Source organism: Puma concolor, chromosome A1 (assembly GCF_028749965.1).
Source record: "Puma concolor isolate L17-30 chromosome A1, mPumCon1.1.hap2, whole genome shotgun sequence".
Lineage (NCBI taxonomy): Eukaryota > Metazoa > Chordata > Mammalia > Carnivora > Felidae > Puma > Puma concolor.
The window spans coordinates 82,211,462-82,234,666 of NC_141667.1; the positions used below are offsets into that span (position 1 = coordinate 82,211,462).

The following is a 23,205-nucleotide window of genomic DNA, read 5'->3' on the forward strand; positions in this document are numbered from 1 at the left end:
AAACTGCTGTTCTTCCTACCAAGTGCTGATGTCCAGAGGGCTATTATAAGAATCCACCCCTTGCCCTCCTCCCAACCCATGAGATAATTAAGTAAATATAAAGAAAACGGACAGAAGGGAGGGAAAGTGTGCTTAACTCCCAGCCTTTGGTTCTTAGTAGTTACATTTAAATGGGGGCACTTCTCTTTGAGAAGTGAAGGTGTTTCTCATAGCTACAGAATTTACAGTCAGTCAGGGAGCCGACTTAACTGATCCCAGCAAACGGTTCCTTCCTTTTCTTAATCCTTCGCTGCTTATTTTAGCCGCTTCTCCACCCCGCCGGGAATACCATCCAGATCTTAGTCCAGGTAGATCTGACGTCAAGAGATGGCTTTCGTCGATTTGACGTGTAAACACTCATTTCCATTCCGGCTAGGAAGGGCTGGGGCTCCACTCAGCCGGGAGACCAAAGAGCGCTCGCCACCGCCCAGCCTCTACTCGCGCGCCTCCTATCTCCTAGCAGAGCAACCCCGAGCGAGAAGTGGTCTAGAGTCCGAGGGTGAAAAGGGCGAGTCTTTCTGGCTTTTCTTCTTTCTTGCTTCTTGTCTTGCTTCTTTTCCTCGTCTCCTTCGACTTGTGTGAGAGCGAGTGTGTGAGCCATGGAGCGAAGAGCCTGGACTCTGCAGTGTACTGCTTTCGCTCTCTTTTGCGCTTGGTATGCATTGAACAGTGTAAAAGCTAAGAGGCAGTTTGTGAATGAATGGGCAGCGGAGATCCCCGGGGGACCGGAGGCAGCTTCAGCCATAGCCGAGGAGCTGGGCTATGACCTTTTGGGTCAGGTAAGAGTTTGCACTTTCCAGAAACTTTCTGGGGCCCAAGGGGACTGGCGGGACTGAAGCGCGATCTCCCAAGTGGGAGCCCCAAGTCGCACTCTCCTGAACCCATTGGCAAAGAGCCGGAGCTTCTGCAGCTCTCGCCCCTGGCGCGCTTGGAGAAAGAAGGCTTGCATTATTTATTGTTTGGGCTGGAAGCAGCCAGGCAGAACGAAGCCGCTGCAGCTGGGTAGAGCCTATTCTTGCTGCCGTCCGCTTTGGCATTTAAATCCATTCCCGCGTGGTTTGGGAGACAAATCCCTCCACACTTGTTCACCGAACTTGAGATGCACGCGGGCTCTTACCGACCAAGCGCCCCCGGGAGAGGCTTACTGCTCTTGCCCCCTGGGACTCAGCTGGTCTCTGCGTCAGGATCCGGCTGTTTCCTTTTTTTCAATATGGCAGCATCAGATCCAAGTCCTGATGCATGGGGTCAAGCAAGCTTGGTGATATCCGCCGGCAGCCTTTCAGGCACGCTCAGGGAGTTGGGAGAACGCCTGCGGCAGAGACTCGAGACCTAGAGGCTGGGGGCCTGCGGAATAGCCTGGGGAGCTGGTGGGAGAAGAGGTAGGTGAAAGACAGGGGACCAACTCTCCGCGCCTCTACTGGGAGGTCCGAGTCTTCACGGGGAACTTGTAAAGTCCGAGCTTCACAACTTTGCTGGGTCAGTCTCCCTGAAGGGTCAAGCTGCCAAAATGACTGTGGGGAAAAGTTATCTTTTTTTCTTGTTCCTCAGCCAAATGCCTAATAGCTTCCCTGAGGATTTCAGCCTGTGATAAAAACTTGCCTGTCCAAGTGACAGCTGGTTTAATAGCTGGGGGGAAGGGTAGGGCGTAAAGCATTATGAGAGTGACAGTTTAGGTGTGGGATTTCCGGGGAATCCCAGGGAGCGTGATTTCTAATCTAAGCTTTCATTTTCTTTGGCTTAGAATCAAGCCCTCTCCCCTTGCCTTGGAAGTGTGCTTTCAAAGCGGGGGAGGAGGGAGTTGTAAAACATTTTGGCGCGGTTTTTCTTTTTCTGGAGGTGGTTTTAGAGAGGCCGCTGAAGTCACGGATGAGTAATCGTAATCGGTGTAGGCGTTGGCGAATCCATAGATCAAATCTGCTGGGGAATACGACTGTCCTTGCCAGAGGCTTCATTCTCCAATTTTATGAGCTAAATTGTCTTTAAAGTGCCCAGCAGAAAAGTCAATACGCAGATTGACTTCTCCATGTCCTAGTAGCAGACCAAGACTTTTTGCTTTTGCCCAGACTCTGTTCTGTGCCAGGCTCCATGTTAGGGGCTGAGGAATAATAGGAAAAGAAACTTTCAAAGAATCAAGAATCTAGAGGAGACCGTTTAGGAACAAATAATTGGAACTGCATGTAACTGATGGAGAAGTTGCACCTGGATTCTTAACATTTGTTGATGGAGGGATTGAAGATGGAAGGGAATTGGGGAGGAGTGAAAAAATGACTGCCCAGTGGAGGAAACATTTTTGAACAGAGTTTAGGAAGACTCAAAAGTTGCCAGGAGAACATGTTGAGATTGGAGAGGCACTCAAGGCATAGAAACCAGATTGTGGCAAACCAAGAAGATACAAATAAAGCAGCTTAGAAGAAACAGCAGGGAATTGTTGGCATCTTAAAACAGAGTGCAAGCAGTAGGTGGAATTGTACTGGTAGTTACTGTGGACATTATGGAAATCTTGTGCATCCTATGGGGGGTAGCTGGGGACTTAATCCTATATCTTCTGGGCAGTTAAAGAGCACTGGTAACTATGTGGAAAGAGATTGGGTAACAGTAAAAAAAAAAAAAAATTCCCTTTTTCTTTACTCACTGTTAGCTCCACACATACATCCTAACCTGGACCATTCATTATGGGAATTGCTTTCAAAATTATAAATCCCAAAACCAAACAACAACAAATCAGCATTCTTGGTAGGATCTCCAAAGAAAGGATGGAATAGTCACAAGAAGCTTTAAGAAATAGAGGGGGGGAAATCTACATTGACATATGATTTGCATATGCTATATTTTCTCTAGCCTCTTCCAGATAAAATGATATTACTAAAAACATTTTAAAAAAATAATTCTTTGTGAAAGACAGTGCTTTCTTGATTCTGTTTATTTCTCCCTTTGTTTACAGTAATTTAGCATCACTATCCTAAGCTCCTGAAGGTCTCAGGATAAAGCTAGAATTAAAGAGGTGACCAGAAGCAAAACCAGTTGATTGCAGAAAAAGAGCTAAGCATTGGTGATCTTTTTGTATGGCTACTCTTCCCTCTTCCCAACTCCATATATGGAAAGCCTTGAACTAGTGTAAAGTCAAATAGTCTCCACTAGTAGCTTATAACAATTATGGCTATAGATTCAATAGCTATATTTTACAACAACAACAAATCATTTTAGCTGGATGTAACACTGACCATATATAGTATTCAAAGGGTTTACCAGATTTCCACAAATTATTCTTCTCTGACAGGATAAATTTGATAAAATGGGTATTTTTTTTAAAAGAAATGTCTATCTACACAATATTGTCTCACACCAAAACAAGTGTAGTTCCTCTGAAATCTGTGAAAAAGAAGTATCACCAGTGCCCAAATATACTATGAGCTCAAGCGATAATATTGTGAGCTCCTCTCACTCAACACAATGACAAGAGAGGGAAGGCTTCTATCAGTGTTTTCCTCATAAAGAAAAAAAAAAAAGTTAACTTCAAGCACACTGAATGAGCTTAATAAAAATTGCCTGTCTCTAAGTTACTTGGGTTACAAGCTAACCCATATGTACTTATTTTGGAAAGTGAATTTTTATTTTATTTTTCTTTCATAGATTGGATCACTTGAAAATCACTACTTATTCAAACATAAAAACCATCCCCGAAGGTCTCGAAGGAGTGCTTTTCATATTACTAAGAGATTATCTGATGATGATCGTGTAAGTGTTGTGCATTTGTCTTCAAACTGGTAACCTGACTTACCTGTTTAATGATTTCCGACAAGAGCAAAAAGCACTTTGCAAATATGAATATTTTTTATTGTGATCACAAATATTTATCTGTAGTGCTTCTTGTTGTTTCCATAGGGTTATGATTGCACATTATTAAAACTGGATTGGATAGACTGAGTTAAATAAAATTTATGTACTATACATATTTGATATATTAATATATTAAATCATATTTTATTTTAATTTATTTTAATTTATTCAATTTAATTACATTTAATATATATAATATGTTTAAAACACTAACTCACAAATCTAGTCTAAGAGTATGAAAATGAATGGTGAAAATTAGATGGCAGCTCTAATAAAAATGTTTGCCAATACAATCAATTAACAACCTGTTATTATATGCCTATTATGTACCAAGCACTTTGATATCCAATGTGGGGATGCCAAAGAAATGTAATACATGATCATTGATTTTAATAACATTTCAGAATAACTGAAAACACATTCTGCCATGTCTTTGATTTCATTATATGGAGAACTAGTGTTTATGAGGACACTTTAAATCCATGCCTTCATGAGCCAAATGTTTCCACAAGTATTATATTGTTTCACTGAAAGCATTTGATTTCTTTTTATCCTGGTTTGTATATATATTCAATGATTAGGCAAGAGCAGGAAATGTCTAGAATGAGTCTAGGTAAATAGTGTGAGGATGATTTGAATGTATACCTAATGTACCTAATGATTTTTGAAGTCTGTTTTCAAGGTCAGCAAACATATCAATAGAAATGTTGACTATATCAGGAGCATCGAAATTTGCATACAGTGTTGCATTTTCTCAAGAATGTGCCATACTGGTAGAAATGTAACCTGGCTGGCCTGTTTTCTGTTATTATGATATCTGTTGTCTAGGACACTCTAAAGAATTACGGAAGCTTTGTGAGAGATAGAATACATCCGTTCAACTTGCTAGAAAGAAAATATAAGTACAGAAAGGTGATAGAACTGTTGAAAGTACATGGAATTTATAAACCCTGTGAGATAATTTGCTATTTTATTTGTTCTGAAACTGATAGAATTTTAAAAGGAAGAATAAAAAGACAAATTATGAGGGTAAGGAATGACTGGGCCTGGGTTACCAGCAACCACACCTGGGCAAAGAATGCTGTATGAGTACATTGTATAGCGACCCACAGCTCCTATGCACCTAAGGCTAGCCTTTACTAAGGTTAATGGCTAGATGTGTGAGACCAATTCAAAGGCTGAACATTACTTGAAAGGGTTCTTGTCCAGTGAAGTCTTCCTTTTGCCATCCCAGAGCAGATGACTCATTGTATGGGCTCTGTAAAGTAGGACAACTTCCAAGACTCTGGCTAAGCTTAGTCCTTGGGCATAGCAAGAAAGAGATTTCCTTGTCTGCCTAAATGCATGCCTGACATTAATGCACAAGAAGTCAAACTAACTCCCTTCTCATATTCACAGAAGAAAATTGGACAGAGTGGAGCATACCTGTTATTATTACTGCAAGTGTCTCACTAAAGTGAACAGATAGCCCAGTTCTATTGGGCTATTTAGATATTGTTTAATAGTTGATTTGGAGGGGAATATCTCAGGAATAATGAAGGAAAGCTAAGAATTTAGTCTGCAATATAACTTCATAAAAAAGGGAGTGTATATAATATTATGAAAAATTATCCACAGAATAACTTTATTTTAGGAAAAATCCTAGAACCCATAGAAGCCAGTAGTGGAAAGTTGGACTAGATGATCTTTAATGCTCTTCCCATATCAAAAGGATTATTTATAATTAAGTACATGCTACCTATTATGTACATAATAGAAAGACACCACCAATTTCTTCTATTCCATTTGTGCTGTTCTTATAGAGATTAATATGGGATTTGGAGTTAATGACATTAATCATAACACTGTTTCCAACAATTGGATGTTTATCTGATCAGATGGCAGAGTACCTCTTCTTATATTCCATTTTTTTAAAAAAATTGCTTTTGATTTTCATTTTATTGCCTTCTTTTTGATGGAGGATAATATTCTTTCAAATTAGCCCTCTGTAATGCAGCAATAGGCTATCGTTACAAGTCTTTTAATGAAATTTCCAACTGTAAGTGACTCTCTTCATCAAAGACTAGTACTTGTTTCCTAGCAGCCAGCTTCCAAAGACCAACTCAGATGACAGGCAGTATATTCCAAGCATTGAGGTATTTTAAACCAAAACAATTAAGCTTGAACATACAGACTCTTTAAAAATAAATCACAGTGACTAATTTCTAGCTTTCAAGTACCTCCCAATATTTATTATAGGTTTGCAGTAGATTTTTCTAATTACAAATTCAGGACAGTCTTAGTGGATAGTTTTATTCTTTAGCTGCAAATTATGGTTTAGTTTTTATTTTTGATTCTGACTCGTGTCAGATTGTTCTCACATTAAAAACATCCCACCAGACACTGGACTATCATCACGTGTATGACAGAGAGAATGTTTTGGGTAGGAAACAGTCATGTTGCCCAGCGAAATAAGAGCATGGTATTACTTCATAATGAATATAACCATAAGGCAGTCCCTCTCCCTCAGGGTCTCAAGTATAACAGGATTATGCCATAAATGTGGGAAAGGTAATTTTTGTATTGTCAAATCTCTATGCATAATACATGAGACTAAATTAATGGTAAGTGTGCATGGTCAGTAGTACTCATTCATCACCCTGGATCTGTTTCTCATATTAAATACTCTTAAGCAGGAGGCAGAAGCACAGGGGAGCCAGAGTTTCAGATTTGCAAAGACAAAGCACCTTTCTTGTCATGCATAACATTTGCAACTTCTACCTTTTGCATGTAAAGAAAGAGAAATTAAGCTGTAAGAGCACCTTAACAGCAGTCGCTGGAATCTCTTAGCCTGTTGACTCATTCCATGAAAATGGACAAATTTTCAGCTACAAAACTCTGAGATCTCAATAAAAAATGGGTATTATGGTCCATTTGCTGATGAAAGCAGACTGAACTTTTACTTCCACTGGAATCACAGCGTAAATAATTTGAGGGAATCATCACTTCACTGACTCCTTCTCCTCCCCCTAAAGGTACAGTTTACTGTAATAGAGGAAATGTTCATCTCCTACTGCCCAGTGGGCAATCCCGTCTTCTCACTGAGCTGCCAGTGTTATCTGTAGTCAAATGAAAACATTTTAGAGCTGCCTCACCTCTGATGGGGAGGGTACTGTAACTAGTTAAAGGGAAGATGGTTACACAAAGGTGGGTATCTGAGTGCTGATTTTCTTGCTATGAATATTTATTTTAACTCCTTGTAGGTGATATGGGCTGAACAACAATATGAAAAAGAGAGAAGTAAGCGTTCAGTTCTAAGAGACTCAGCACTAAATCTCTTCAATGATCCGATGTGGAATCAGCAGTGGTACTTGGTAAGTACTTCCAAAAAGACTGTATAGGACCTGGGATACTTATTTTATTAAATCTGCACAATAGATTTTTTTAATGATGGGGAATTCATCAGAAGGCTATGTTACCTGGAAATTAGGGCTGATGGGAACTTCCATCATCTGGATCTCCCGTTTCACTAGGTGAAAGTGTCTGAAACACAGATATTTAGCTGCTATGAAAGCTATGATCTTTGAAAGCTGCTATGAAAGAGAAGAAAGTTTGCTACTTTCTTCTCTTAAGCTTATCTGGAGTAAATGCAGAATTGTGTCTTGCAAGTTAAGGGTTCAAAAACAGTAATCGTGGCAAAAATCACATTTGGTCAAAGTTACTCTTGAGAACCTTTAAATCATCCAAAAGGTAGAGTGAACATGATTCATTATATATGGTCCTGAGTGGCAATTCTTACATGCTAATAAGTGAGAATTTCTGAGCTAAGCTAAAGGAAAGAATACAAGGAGACAAAAGACATCTACATGCAGATGTATAGACTTATAAACTGTTTTGCTTTTAAGATACCAAATCTTCATTGGTATGTGAGTGTTGAGTAATTTTAAGTGTTCTTTCTTACCTGCAGAATATTCTCCCTTCTGTTTTAATATTAAGACTCTACGGCAGTCATACATATTGATAGAAGTGTTCTTTTGTTGAGAGTATTATAAAATATAAGTTTTCATGACAACTATAAGCTAAGGTTACACATCCTTTTTGCATAAAAGATGGGAGAAGGGATCAATTCTTCTTGACATTCTCTTAACCTAGGTAGTACTTGCTCATTGCAGTGAAAGAAACTCATTAACATCTGTGTATTGACTATGCCAAATACTATCCTAAGTGTTTGACATGAATTAACTCCTTTAATTCTCACATTATATTGTAGATACGATGCTTATACCCATTTAGCAGATGAAGAAACAGAGACAAGGGCAAGTTGAGTAACTTGCCAAAATCATATGGTTACCAGTGGTGGGGCCATAATTCATGGCTCCAGAGGCCATACTCTTAATGACCACACCGTATGATTGTTCTTGCAATTGACACAGAGGTCTTCTTCTCTGGCTTTGTCCAAAAATCTATCTGTAGTTCCAACCTCCTGTGATTCAGCTTTGTATTGGCCTAGTAAGAGTTTTCCCCTCCTTCTTTCTGAGGAGCATCAGCCAGGGCACAATTCATTCAGACATTTTTTGACTGTTATTATTTATAAATTTTTTACTGTCCCCTTCACCAGAAACCTGGCACTTTTCTAAAACATCTCCCTTATATGCTTTCCCAAGCTCATATCTCTATTCCCTTCCCTTATAGTCCCATACACTGTAACTATCAGAAAATTTATCTGAAAAAAGAAAACTCCACATCTCCTCTCATAGATACTTACCCTCTAAATCACTCATACTTGGAAAAAGGCAATTAAATTGCAAGTCCTGGTGAGCCAGCAGCCTCCTGGGCATTCCAGGTTCTGCTTTTTCTTTCCGAAAAGTTATTAAAACATCCGTGAATAACTGTCAAACAAACAATGTAAAGTAGGTTCAGTGTGGCAAGGGAAGCTCAGGATTTGGGGAGAGATGGAAATATGGGACATCACATAAAACTTTGGTAGATAAAAAACCTGAGCATATCATTATAAATGAATGAAACTTAGGGATCAACTTCTTAGAAGCCATGTATCTCAGTGAGAAGGGGCACAGGGTGATTCATCCTTTCGAATGATTTTTCCATTAGAACAATTGGGAAAAGAACAGCACTCTTATGATTCACTTGCCCTACCATCAACTTTATTTTTTTATTTCACCTAATTGCATTCTTTCTAAAAGTAGAGTGACCCTAGGAAAAAGAAAGATGGGTCTTCGGACTAGAGCTTCAGTTTTCATTTTGCAGTAAGCAAATCATGATTTTACCAATTCTTTGTTTTTCTTTACCAGCAAGATACTAGGATGACTGCATCCCTGCCCAAGCTGGATCTCCATGTGATACCTGTTTGGCAAAAAGGCATCACAGGCAAAGGAGTTGTTATCACAGTACTGGATGATGGTTTGGAGTGGAATCACACAGACATCTATGCCAATTATGTGAGTCTGGGCCCTCCCATGACTGCAACTTAGGGAGCTGTCTACACAGACACATAGTTAAGGCTTTCCTTTCCTCAAGTGGAAGACTTCTCGGATACTGGCCCTAGGAACTATGGGCCAAGGTTTTGCTATTTCCCTCACCCTCCTGCCAGTACATATGAACTTTTTTTTGTATGAGTAGGCACTTAAAGAACTCAGTGGAGCCAAGGATTGTACAAAAGCTTGTGTGCTGGGGAGGGAGAAGGCACCTATACAAATTAAATTATTAAAAGCCATTCAGACTCTATATCACTCAGTATCTAGGGCATTAAAGCAATCAAATAAAGAATAATGCCTTAGATCATTTTTCACAGTCTTCTTCCTCACTCACATCCTTTATAGGTGAATATCTCTAACATTATACAATTATGTGAATGTGATTCCTTCCATGCAAATTCAAATAATGCAAAAATGGCTCTCAGAGAAAAGTTTATCTTAAATGGAAAATAAGTAAATGAAAACTATTTACTTAATTGTTAAGTTCTAAGTGATATCTTAGGTCTTTAGATCAGTGTTTCATCTTTAAAATTGTCCCATGTGTTTCTCTCACCCTTTCCATTCATTCAAAATTCTCCAGCTAAAGAGCAAAGGAAAATTAAAGGAAAAGAAAGGAAGAAAAAGATTAGTAGAAAGTAGGAATTATTAAAAGATATGGAAAGTGTAGAGAAGAGGCTATAGTGGTAGTAGAATTCCTATATGGGAGATGTTTAAGTGCTATCTGATTGGAAAAGGAGGTGGGACCTAGAAGCATGCCTTAAATTTCAAGCACACTTTATTCAAGTTAGATGCTTAGAGTAATTGGGAAGGCTAAAGAGATCACTGTGGACCTGAGCTCCACCCCACGGTCACCTATTTGTACCTGTAATCATAAGAAAGATGAGTATCCAAGTGTTGCTAACTAGCTCTGTAGTTAGTTGTCATTCAACTTCTCTGGGTCTCAGTGTTCTCACTTAAAAAATGAGGCAGTTGAAATAAGTTAACTCTGATTCCTTCCGTTGTAATATACTATGAGCTTAATGAGCTACAGGTTTGGTGACATTCAGTGCTAATTGTATGCTTGCTCACTCTTCTGTGTATATCATCTTTGCCTAGTTTATGGGTATAATGAATGATCAGAAACTGGGTCAGAAATTCTGAAATGCAGAATTTGAGCTATCAGCCAGGATGGAAGGGGTAGAGGGCTTGGGAGGTGTTAACTTTTTTTGATGATGCTACAGGATTATTTTTTATTCTCTTTAGGATCCAGAGGCTAGCTATGATTTTAACGATAATGACCATGATCCATTTCCCCGTTATGATCCCACAAATGAGAACAAGTGAGTAAATGTGGATGGGGGGGGGTAGAGGGGGAAAAAGTTATTTAAAATGCTTTTATCTCATTTGAGAAAATTATACAATAAATATGAACCATATTTCAGCTCTCAGAAAAGTTTTCATGCATACCAATCCATATCATAATATTTTGTTCCTTTTAAAACAGAAACCAACGCTTCTATTTTTATATTTCTTTTGGCTTACAGGACCATAGTTCAATTAAACTTTCTTCTTATGTTGCAAATGCTCACCTCAAATGGCACTGAATAGTTATGGCTTTAGAAAGAATGTTTGGGTCATAAAGAGTAAAATCCTCCAGCCTACCCTCCCCAACCCCATCAATGAATGCTTTACTATTTGCAACATGTTTGATGTTAGTTGTGAAAATAAAAATAGAAGACAAAGATAACAATTCCCCATGACTTCTTTTAGTGGCCACAGCCATGCTCGTCAGTTCCCTCAGAAAAGCATATCAGACAACAAAAGCCAGATATCAGACAACAGAAATACACTCTGAGGCCTGGCTCTCAAATCCAACACGTTTTCTGGGGCATTGGACTAGTCAGTAACCTTTCCCAGAGTTTCTGCTGCAGATTCTAAAGCTAAAGGGAAGGGAAAGACAATTACCTTCTGACTCCTAAAATAATTCTCTGTAGCAGTCACAATGTGATGAGGGAGTCCAAGAGCCAGACCTGCCAAAGCAAGAGGCCAGATGAAACCCAGAGCCAGGAGACTTTCTAACCTTCTTTCCTAGCTGCAAAGAAACTACACCCTCTAGCCACGTGGCCTCAAATGTCCATGGCCATGTGAGAACTCATCTTTGCACATGTTATCTTCATAACTTCAGGAAAACTTTCACACTTTCTTCTTCATTTGCTCCACGGAGAAGAGACTTGCACAAAAATAGATCAAAGCCAAGGCAAAATCAGGGCTTGTTGCTACAAATGGGATGGAAAGATGCTACATAAAGTGGTTCTTTTTTCTCTCTGTATGGCTTTCTTTCTTTCGGACTATTACCCAACTTGGGTCAATTGAGCTCTCTCTCACTTGCTCTCTTTCTCCCTCTTTCCCTCTTTCTTTAGCTCTTATTCTCACTCAAAATTCCTATGTGGCTGGTGCAGTAATGTTGATCTAAAGTTTTTCTTTGGATGATCCCCTTTCCAGAAGCGCAACAAACACCAGGAAGAGAGCTGAGGCTCATGGACTTGGCCTCAACTTCTGGGTGTATATTTCCTCCTTGGAGAAAAGGGGAAACTTGGGGAAGGTTCCAAGATATTGCTTCTTTCAGTACCATTTACTTCCAGGGTTTATTTCTTAAAGGTGCTAACTGCAAATAATGCTGAAAAGTTAAAATATTCCCATCTCAATACAACAGGAACCACAATGGGTGCCCTCGGAAGAAAGTGAGATATCTCAGGAACTTATGGCAGGGACCCCAGACAAACTTGGAGCTATATTTCTGAGCCAGGACAGTACAGGGCCAGGAGAAATATGTGCTCTTTTGGAGCATGATCTTGTAATATTAGCTTGGCTGGTGGTCATTGCTTTGCCAATTATCAGTATAGAAAGTGACCTTTAGGAAATCACTTACCTCTCTCTGCCTCTATTTTGCACTTTTATCTCCCCAAATGGGTGATAATGCACTTGCTCTCCACTCTCCTGAAAGGAACTTCCTGAGGAAATGAACAATAGCTTCTTGGAAGAAAGGGGCACCCTTCTTAGAATGAAGTAAAAATGACAACTCTCCTTCCACCCCCTTGGCCAAGACCAAAAGAGAAATCTTCTCTCAGCCATATGGGTGCAGCTGAGAAGACTGTTAGCTGGAAGTGTCAGCCTTCTTCCTAGGCAGCATACTCTAGGTCTGGCCCCATGATCCAATATGGATGATAAATTGTGTAGTGGCTGCATGATAGCTGAATACTTGGTGAAATGATATTCTCTAGAGTTTCTCTACTCATGAGAAGAGGGACTCAGATTGCCCTTTCCCCTCCCCTACAAAGGAGGAGTCTCATATCCAGCATTTATAATAGCCACATTTCCCCTAATTCATGGAGGTCCAAAGCCTTCAAAGAAGTTGCCCATATGATGGTAATTATTTTATGCCTAAAAACCGGTGAGTTTCTAGAGCATAGCCTGCCATGGACCTCCCACACAGCATAGAGTTAGTGTGACATAGCCAAACAGTTAAGAGCATAGGCTTTACAGCTGGATTTAGATTAAATATTAGATCTGCCACTTAGTAGTTGGATGGCCTTGAACAAATTACTTAACTTCTTTTGTGCCTCAGTTTTATCATCTATTAAAAAGGGATAATAATAGTATCTACTTTGTTGGGTTATTATGGTGTTTAAATGGGTTTATATAGGTAATTGGCTTGTATAATATCTGGTACATAGAAAAAGTTGTGTTTGTTTTGATGATGATGATGACGATGAAGTTTTCTCATTTAGCAACTAAGACCTCCTTCCAGTAAGAAATCAGCATGACAAGAATAATATCCAAGAGGAGCAGAAGCAGAGACAAGTCAATTTTCTGAGCCAATTCAGGATCTGGTCTTTGAAAATGACACAATAAGTAACTATCTCTCAGGGTCCTCTTGACTATCAACCAAAAAGGTAGCATCCCTATCATTTATCAAGAGGTATAATAAAAAATAGAGTTACCCTTCTAGCATGTTGTCAGAAATAAATCCCTTAGGTTTAGAAAATGAATGGCTCCATTTTGCCTTGGACTTTATAGCATTTAGAGACCTATTATATCCCAATTCCAAGGGCATTATCTCTCTAAACTATCTGTGTTGCTGCTCTTCTTTATTACTATGTAAATGAGATTAATAGAAGCTGCATTTGAATTCTCCTCCGCAAATCAAAAGAGGAATCACTAAATAATAAAATCCCAAAAGTACAGGTAACTCTTACTATTAAGCTGCCATGAATCTATATTCAAAATTTCAATACCAATTACAGATTATTTTTCTAGTTAAATAACATGTGTGACAAGGATGTTTTAACCAGTGTAATATTAGTCTTTAAACTATCTTGTGGAATAATTTTTTAAAAATCAATTTGTTTAAATGCCAGTTACTACCATTGTTCTAAGATAATAAAGGGTTCTTTTATCTCAGAGCCTAATTTAAGGAAAGAAAAAAAGCTGCAGGTCTACAAAGAATGACATAGCACCACTTTGATAAAGCCTTCCCTTTTTCTAAAAGTGTGGAGGTGGGAAGTGAGGGCAAGAGGAGGGAAAAACATCTACCCTTTTTTGTACCATGATCCTACTGGACCTTTCAAGAAAATAATGTTCAGTACACAAGGAGAGAGAAATAATAGGTGGTGTCACAGTGTATCATTTTTAGGACAGAGGTGCTGTGCTGGGAATGTTTGCCAACAATTGGATTCTATTGGCTCAGGCGAGAGACTTTGCTATCCTGGCCTTAGTTCCCATTCTGTGTAAATGGAAACACAGGTGGTGGACTTCTAGGAACACACTTGTCAGAAGGTGACAACTCAGTTTCTCCTTCTACAAAAGCAAAGAGGGTTAATCCATCAAAGCATAAGCTTCCTTTTATGTGTTCAGTGTGCACACATTTCTCAGAGCATGGGTGGTTGGTCAGGACACTTTCAGTTGCAAGTGAGGGAATCTTAACTCAAAGATTAAGTAAAATGGGCATTTAAAAAAAAATTACTCAAGGGATGGTCTAGCTTCAGGCATTCCAAGATCTGGGAGCTCAAATAATATGCTGTCAGGACTTCAATCACTGTCTCCATCTCTTAGTCTCTTGCCTCCAATTAGCTTCATTCTCAAAAAGTAAAAGAAATCTTGCCTGGCGGCAAGCTCCACATGGCTCACATGGAACTTAAAGCTGAAGAATTTAAAGAAAGACTAGAATTCTCTTCCCTGGAATGTACAACAATCCTTGAAAGCTGTCTGGGAAGAGGAGCCTCATGAGAGAATCAAAAGGAGTGAGGGAGAGCTCCTTCCCAAAAAGGACAAAATGCTAGGAAAAAAAAAAAAAGTGGCAGATATCTGCTACATTAGGAAAGACCTCGAATTAAAGATAACTACAGGGGCACCGGGGTGGCTCAGTCGGTTAAGTATGGGACTTTGGCTCAGGTCATGATCTCACAGTTTGTGAGTTTGAGCCCCAAGTTGGGCTCTGTGCTGACAGCTCAGAGCCTAGAGCTTGCTTTATATTCAGTGTCTCCCTCTCGTCTCCCTCTCTCTGCGCCTTCCCACCTCACATTCTGTCTCTCTCTGTCTCAAAAATAAATAAAGGTTAAAAAAATATATAATTATATTGTTCTGACTTAGGATTCCTATCCAGTATTAATATGAAGAAGCAGAAATATCATTTAGTAAAAGGAGACCAAGAAATGATCTTTGGTACTTTAGAATAAAAGATACATGAAAGAGAATTATTTTGGATAGTCAATTTCAAATTTTTATATTCCATGCTGAGCAAAATAGATGTCTACTATAATAGTGTCTAAAAGTAGCTGGTTGACAGAGTTGCTCAGAGCTAACTTTTCCCCTCTTTTCTGTTAGCTCCTCCAAAGTATCAACAGCCTTTACACTGCTTCCAAAATGCAGTAACGTCGTGAAATAAATTCACATTAAAGTTCTCTTGACTTATTGACCCTCCTGAGGTCAGGGTCATGGTGGGAAAGGATGATTATTATCCCCACATTTTCAGAATTGATGTTTTAATGCTAGAATCTGCTCTGTTTTAGAGATTGACATTTCCCTCCAAGTACTCTGAAATCATAAATTACCCTCTTTGCCTGATTACAAAACCAGTCTTCTTCAGGCTTCCAGCCCCAATCAGAGTTACAGGAGAACCCTGATTTCCCAATTAGCCTGGAGTGTCCTATTAAAATCTCAAACTCCTCTTGGTACCAGAAAACCCTCAGTTGCTTTAGTTTGGTAGTATATGGTTAGAGGAAGGGAAGAGAGCTTAAGAGGAGAATTCTGTTCTACTTACCCTACTAGGACTGGTCAGAATAACCTAATCCAAGGAGGTCACTAGGGATGGAGTGAGGAGCTACTTCACCAAAAAGTATGGAATAGAAACCATGATTTCTAAAAGTGTCAGAATTGCTCACGATAGTATCCATAGCTAACACTTCCTGAACTCTTATATTATACCAGCCACTATTCTAAGTGCTATACATGCAATATCTCACATGTTTGCAACAATACTCTTGAGGACAAATGACTTACCTAAGGTCACACCACTAGTCAGTGGCAGAAGCTGGAATTTGAATCACATACTTCAACTCCAGTACCCTTTCATCTGATACCTGCACTTCAACAAATACTGATGGGAAGGAGACCAGCAACAAAGGTTGACCAAAAAGTTAATATGACCATGTACCATGGATTCGTGTGCAAATAACAGTTTGCCCTCACTTATGTTTTATAATATCTATTTTTTAATCTTCAGACATGGGACCAGATGTGCAGGAGAAATTGCCATGCAAGCAAATAATCACAAGTGTGGGGTCGGAGTTGCATACAATTCCAAAGTTGGAGGTAAAGCAGAGGGTTGCTCCTGCAGTTCTGCACTTCAATTTGACTCTTGCATCACTTGGTGTAAATGAGGTGGGAAGGGGGGCTTTCAACAACCAGAAGAAGAAATGAATTCCATGTAGAATATGCTGCAGGATTTGCAAACAAATCAATGGATCTGGATTCCTAAAAAATGATAGCCGAATACAGCCTGTACATCTTTGTGGGGAGAAAAATGGAAATGTTGAAAAGCTTTTGAACCAAATCTAATTTTCTCTGTGTGCTAATTTACAAGGGTTTGTTATTGAGTACTTGCTAAAGGAACAGAAGGAGGAGGTAAATTTAGGAAAAGACTTTCCCTGCCTCTCAATTCTGTAGTTCTTCATTTCATAGCAAATAACAGTCTTAAAAAAATAAATGAATACGTTCTTGTTATATGAAGAAGCCAAAGGTTATCTTTGACAGCACGGATTTAGAGTCCCTAGCTGTTTCAGTCAATGCCTCTATTGGGAAATATACAGTAAGTTCCATCGGGGCAGTTTAATAAAGGAATTATTTGTAAGACTTAAAGGAAGCCATTATTATATTATACACTTAATATACAATAACACATTGTATATTACAATATACATTATATTATATTGTGTATATTATACAATATAACTAATAGGAATTAAAATAAAAACTTGAAAAAAAAGAGATAAGGGAAGCCAACAAGAGCTAATAAATGAGAGCAGATGTGATGACCTTTGGGCCTAAAGGAGCATGGGAAAGGAGAGGTCAGTGGCAACTGTAGAGAGAAAGCTGTGGCCATAGGAGAGAACCACTGTACAGGAGCTGTAGCCCTGAGTTACAACAGAGCTTCTTCTAGGCAAGGAGTGTCCCAGGGAATGAGTCGCCCATTCTCTTCCCACCCCCCATTCTCCTGCCTGTTGGTTGAACCCAGTGAGAAGGCAAGAGAACTCATTGGTGAGGTCCATATCCCTGTGAAGAAGGGTGGACAGTAGACCTACACTGGCTCACATTCTCTCTCCTCTTTTCACTGTCCTTACCTTGGTCTTTCGCAGGTTACAAACTTTGAGTTTAGTTTGTTTTCTAAAACTGCTATAAAAAAAAGATCAACTGTAGAACATGCCAATGATAGTAAAACTGCTTTAAACTCGACCTGAGGATGCCTTGAATTTGATTATGATTTCCTGTTTAGAAATCAAATAAATACACATCCTGGCATGGATAATGAATCACTAATACAGCATACTATTAAACTTTGCGTCATTCCTGATTTCTTTGATACTAGCATAGTCAAATGCCATGGGATTTTTTTTTTTCCTTTTTAAGTGCCATGTTAATTTAAAGAAAATGAAGACAGGGGCACAAATTAGGTAATCACTTAGAGAAATAATTCATTTTTTAAGATGATGTACTATCTAGCTATAGTTTGTGAGAGAATTTTCTGATCCCTTCATTTTATTGAGGAGTAATCAGAAACAAGTTTCTCAAGGTAACAGCTATTTGTGGCAGTGTAGAACCAAAACACAAGACTTCCGATTGCAAGTCTACTGAGATTTTTTTTCATTATTCCACCCTTTGGTGATCTAGTCCCAAATGCATTTTTTAATAATACTTTTCATTTATTAGGGACTTACTGTATGTCCATCACTGATCCTATAATACATTGTAGGTTGTGTATTCTGTTAGTTAACAGGTTGATTTTAGGTGCCAAATTTCTGGGATTCAGGTCTCAGCTCCCCAATATCAAGCTGTATGATCCTGAGCAAGCCATTGTGCCTCTTACAGTCCACCTATAAAATTGGGAAAATTATAGCATCTACCTTAAATGGTTGTCAAAAGGATAGAAGAGAGTCCATATGTTCAAGGCCTGTAGAATGTTAGCTGCGTATAGTACATCCTCAATGCATGTAAGCTGCTATCTGTTATCATCCCCATTTTAAAACTGAAAAAAAAAAACAAAAACAACTGAGGCACAAGAGGTTGAGTGGCTTGCACAAGATCACAAAGCTAGTAAGTACAGCTGGGATTTTTCTTTTTCCAAAATAAATTTTCAAATAACTTTGTTTTAATCAATGTGACTTTAGCTAATTATGTTAATTACATATTCTTTTACCTATGCTCCATAGTGAATAATGGGGTACAAATCTAAGGCTGTGCAGTTAACTACATTATCAGCCTGAAGCCAGGAATAACCAGGTAGCTGCTCGTATTTGTCTCAATTGCTTTTGCCTTCCTGGCTCTTGAATACATGAGTCTGATAATGCGTGACAGCCTGTTAGAAAGCACAAAGAACTACCATGTCTGCCTTCTCCTGATGAAAAATGATTCCCCCTTAGGAGCAAAATCCATGGCAATGATTTCATCCTTGAGATTATTTAGAAGAAAAGGAAGCATGTTCCTTGAAAATATTTCTTAGCAAACATATAAAAGAATGGCCTCTGGGTTATTTTTAATCAGTGCTTAGAAACAAGAGTTCTTTCCCTGTTTGTTAGTTTCCTATTGTGGGTAGATCTTTTCAAGCTGCACAGTGTTCCATACAAAATCCTTCATACAGCACGGGATGGGCAACAGTTATTTGTTGTATAGTCATGAACAGACATGTCAAGGTAGGGCTGTTTGTTGGCTCCTTCTGAAAACTATCCTGTCATTTTCAGGTTATTGAGGTAGTGAATGGAGGGGAGGTATTTTGTAATCAATAACAATCATGGCCACTGCTTAGTGCATAAAGTTATTTCCAAAGGGAAGATAACAAAGTTTATGGACACTGTGACTTGTATCTTCCTTCTGTGCTCATAGTAGCCTGGTCATGGGCACCTGAGACATGCAGTGGTTACCTTCTTTTAAACTCTTTTGCGAGTCTTTTATAAAATGAATATTAAGACCACTATGCCATTCTACATGTTCATGCTGACATCCACTTATGTGTTTTTTGTTTGACTTTCTGTTTAGGCATAAGAATGCTGGATGGCATTGTGACTGACGCTATTGAAGCCAGTTCAATTGGATTCAATCCCGGACATGTGGATATTTACAGTGCCAGTTGGGGCCCTAATGATGATGGGAAAACTGTGGAAGGGCCTGGCCGACTAGCCCAGAAGGCTTTTGAATTTGGTGTTAAGCAGGTTAGATACTTAATATAGATCTACCTGAAATGAAACCTGGCCATTTGTATATGAAGGAAAGGGAAGAACACTTAGTTTATATCAAAAGAAATGGCTTTGAATTTCTTATTGTTGCTTACAATTTGAAATGCATTTAGAGAGCCAAATCATTCTTCAGAGGGATGGAACTTAAGGGTTAAGGGAGTTTTCCCTAATTGGGTCTGACATTCAATAGAGATTCATTACTCTTAGAGTATTTACTTAAAAAATACTATGAATATGTCCTTTCTCATTTTTCTGCTGATTTAAGATTTTTACACTAGGTAAACTACCACCCAGACTTCTTTCAAATCTCTAGAGACACATCCTTAAATATAGCTACATGCTACTTCCTCTTTTGTATGTGCCTGGTACATACTTGTGCCTTGATTGTGTTGCTCCATTTACCGCATTCTTACCAGGATTCTAAGGCCTTGTTCTGCACAGGATAAAACAAAAGTAGAAACTTTGGAGAGCACAAATTGAGAAGTCATAGAAAGAGTAGCCTTGACGAATTTCTTTCAACTGAAGAGTCCCTTTTAATGCAGCTGCAAAACAGATCTGAATAATGTCTGATTTTGTCATTCTATCAGTCAGCCAGAAGATTTAAGCAGAAAGAGAGGAAGTTCAAAGATTCAAACGCAGCAACATAAGCCAAGGAAAGAGTGAGAGAATACAAGCGAGTGCTAAAGGCCAGATTGTGAATCCTTACAATAAGGAAAAGAAAGAAAGAAAGAAAGAAAGAAAGAAAGAAAGAAAGAAAGAAAGAAAGAAAGAAAGAAAGAAAGAAAGAAAGAAAGAAAAGCACTCACTGACTCATCCCAGAGAGGGCCCAGATGAAGGAGGACTAGCAGAGCCATGGCCCAGTGGCTTGTAATATGAAGTCTTGTGAGATTTCCAGCACGGATGCTGGAGCACCTGGCATTGAAACAGACTCCAAATAAATGTCTCTGGGAACTTCATGCATGTATTTGTTGGGGATTTTATAGGGACGTGACAGTGATCCCAACAGATGATAGATGTGATATAGTCTGGCTTTTCTTTTAGGGAAGACAAGGAAAGGGCTCCATCTTCGTCTGGGCTTCTGGGAACGGGGGACGTCAGGGAGATAACTGTGATTGTGATGGCTACACAGACAGCATCTACACCATCTCCATCAGCAGCGCCTCCCAGCAAGGCCTGTCTCCCTGGTATGCTGAGAAGTGCTCCTCCACCCTGGCCACCTCATACAGCAGTGGCGATTACACCGACCAGCGAATCGTATGTTGCTTTTGTCTAACTCCTCTGCTTAGGTAGGGGAGCAGGGCTTGCATTCAACAAGATCCTTTGGTCAGTACCTTTGGTAAAATTGCTTGGCTTAAGCTTGATGACTCAGCTGGGGAGATTCACACTTTGCTCACCTGAAAGGCTGGCATCTATTGGGGAGTTTTCTCTCTCAAGGATAATGATGCCTCTGCTAAGATGATGTTGCCTCTCTGTCATCTTTAAACCCAGCCCTGGGAAGCCACTAAGTTGTCATTACATACAGCCAAGAATCAAAATATCTATTCTGCTTGTGTGATGCCTCCCTGAGAACAGCCTTAAAGGAGATTACAGGGTTGTAGGGGCTTCACCACCCTTGTACTTACTGATCCTTTAATAGCGGGGATATGGTCTAACATGCCCTTTAGCAGATGATAAAAATACAGAACATACAATAGCTATGTTTCCTATGAATGGATAACCTGCAGGAAAATAACGGTCTAAATTTCCCCCGAGATGAACTTCTCAGCATCTGAATAAACAGCTCAGGAAGGTTATATGCTCAGAGAGCATCTCCAGCCCACACTTGGCTGTGCCTTCACTTCCATGAGTCAGACTGCCAAGGGCAATTATTGGATTTCCCTTCAAGGGCACAGTGATGAAGGGCCATTCGGGGGCTTTGCAAACAAAGGGAAGTACTTTTAATTTTAAACTGTATGGTCCCAAATTTTAACTCCTGATACAGAAAGAACCATCTAGCTAAAGTATCTAAATTCTAATCTCTATGAAATAATAGGTCATGATTCAATTAGATTGTAGGTGAATCCCATGATAATTAGACACTGGAATGTGTGTAAGATTCATATTAATGGCGTCTCAAAAAAAATTGCTAGTTCTCTTTTCCATACAGGATCACTATTCTGGAACTCTGCCTGCTTCTGCAACTTACTCTAGTTTAGACAGTAAACCTCTAGCCTCAACTTGAAACATTGGCCTCCCTCTCGTGCCCTTATATTCAATTACTCAAATAATAGATGGTGATATTCTACCCAGAAAATCTTTATGACAGGTATATTTTATAGCCTTTGAAAGAGGCATAGCAGACATGTATCCCACTTATATTCAGAGTCCCTGACTATTGTTGTCCCTAGGGGTATCTAAAGTTGCTTTTCAGAAAGTGGCCTGTTACACATTTCAGTCACCATTTCATAGACTGTCCCTCATCTGAGCTATTATGCTGTGAAGTAGGAGGAAGAGTTTCCATCTTTGTAAAGTTCTCTCCTTAGGTAAATCTGCCATAGGAGAGACAGCTGGTGGATTCTATTTGAGATGGTTGCAATAACATAGCCTTTGTCTTACGCAAACCTTTTCCTCAGCACAGTCATCTCTGGGGGCTTACTTGCGTCAATAGGGAAAAAGGACAACCTTGCTTCCGCAGCCCTCTAAGGAGCAGAGCCACCATAACTTGAGAAATTCAGCGACTCAAAGTGGGAAGCCAAAGGAGGTGATAATAGAACAAATTATTTTTTTACACCTCCCTCCCACACATTGAAATCTCTAGCTAAAAACGATAGTGCAGGAGCCTGGGTGGGTGTCTTGTTAGTAATCCTTTGGCCCGACTACTTGCTAAACCAGCAATGCTATGGTCCTTAAGGCAGACTGATTGGAAGTCTTTTTGGTTTCTTCCCTTCAGTCTTGGCAACCTCTTCATTAAGATAAAATTAGCCTGGGTAATTCCTTACATGCAGTAATATTGTGTAAGAATGCTTTCACAGACAGGATCTCATTTCATCCTCAGAATATGAGTCAGGAAATGTCAACCTCATTCTACAGATGGGGAAACCATGTGCCCATGGGACACATCTACTGAGTAGCAGTTTTACAATTTGTAACCAGATCAGAATCTGACACACCTTTCATTTATTTGAAAAACACCATTTTCATCATAGTGCAAATATGGACACTAACTCATGGCCATCAGATGATATCAACAGTGAGTGCACACTACATACATACTAAGAAAATTTGTGCAAGTAGTTCAAGTGGCCAAAATCAGAATGGCTCTACATCCTCGTGCTGAAGAGACAGTCAGATGTCAATTTGAAGGCAAATGGGAATTTTGCATGAAGCAGAATTTCTAAATATGCCAGACTAAACACAATGGACCTGATGATTAATGGGCCAGCATGATTCACAGTGATTTTGAAACTGTCCCTTCTTTACAGACAGTATTTCGTTTGGGAATCTCAGAAAATATTCATAGTGGGAGTACTTCATCCCCAGAAAAGGCATCTTGATGCCAGAATTATACACAAGTTGTATATAGAGGAGAGTGAACTAAAATATCAGCAGATGGCAAACATCCGCCTATGGTTTAACAGAGGAAGTAGGGAATCGAATCAGCTGAGTTTCCTGATCGTAGCAGATGCAGCCTTAGGTATGGTTAACCCCCAGGGATGGAGAACACTCCTCACATGCTCTCCTGCATTTCTTCCCTTCCGGATGCCACCCAGACCAGTGCCGACCTGCACAATGACTGCACAGAGACCCACACGGGCACCTCAGCCTCAGCACCCCTGGCTGCTGGCATCTTCGCTCTGGCGCTGGAAGCCAAGTAAGGCCCAGAAAGCTTCTAATCA

General features: G+C 39.5%; 1 protein-coding gene across 1 annotated transcript in view; it reads left to right on the plus strand.

Annotated features, from left to right (window-relative positions):
• Positions 1-231: 231 nt before the first annotated feature.
• Positions 232-23,205, plus strand: part of PCSK1 (proprotein convertase subtilisin/kexin type 1) — a 43,874-nt gene continuing 20,900 nt past the window's right edge. The window contains exons 1-9 of the mRNA XM_025923656.2: positions 232-818; positions 3,670-3,774; positions 7,119-7,229; positions 9,165-9,311; positions 10,590-10,666; positions 16,108-16,196; positions 19,134-19,306; positions 20,372-20,584; positions 23,080-23,180. Of these exons, the coding sequence (XP_025779441.1) occupies positions 639-818; positions 3,670-3,774; positions 7,119-7,229; positions 9,165-9,311; positions 10,590-10,666; positions 16,108-16,196; positions 19,134-19,306; positions 20,372-20,584; positions 23,080-23,180 (1,196 nt within the window). The 5' untranslated portion in view covers positions 232-638. The remainder of the gene's footprint in view (positions 819-3,669; positions 3,775-7,118; positions 7,230-9,164; positions 9,312-10,589; positions 10,667-16,107; positions 16,197-19,133; positions 19,307-20,371; positions 20,585-23,079; positions 23,181-23,205) is intronic.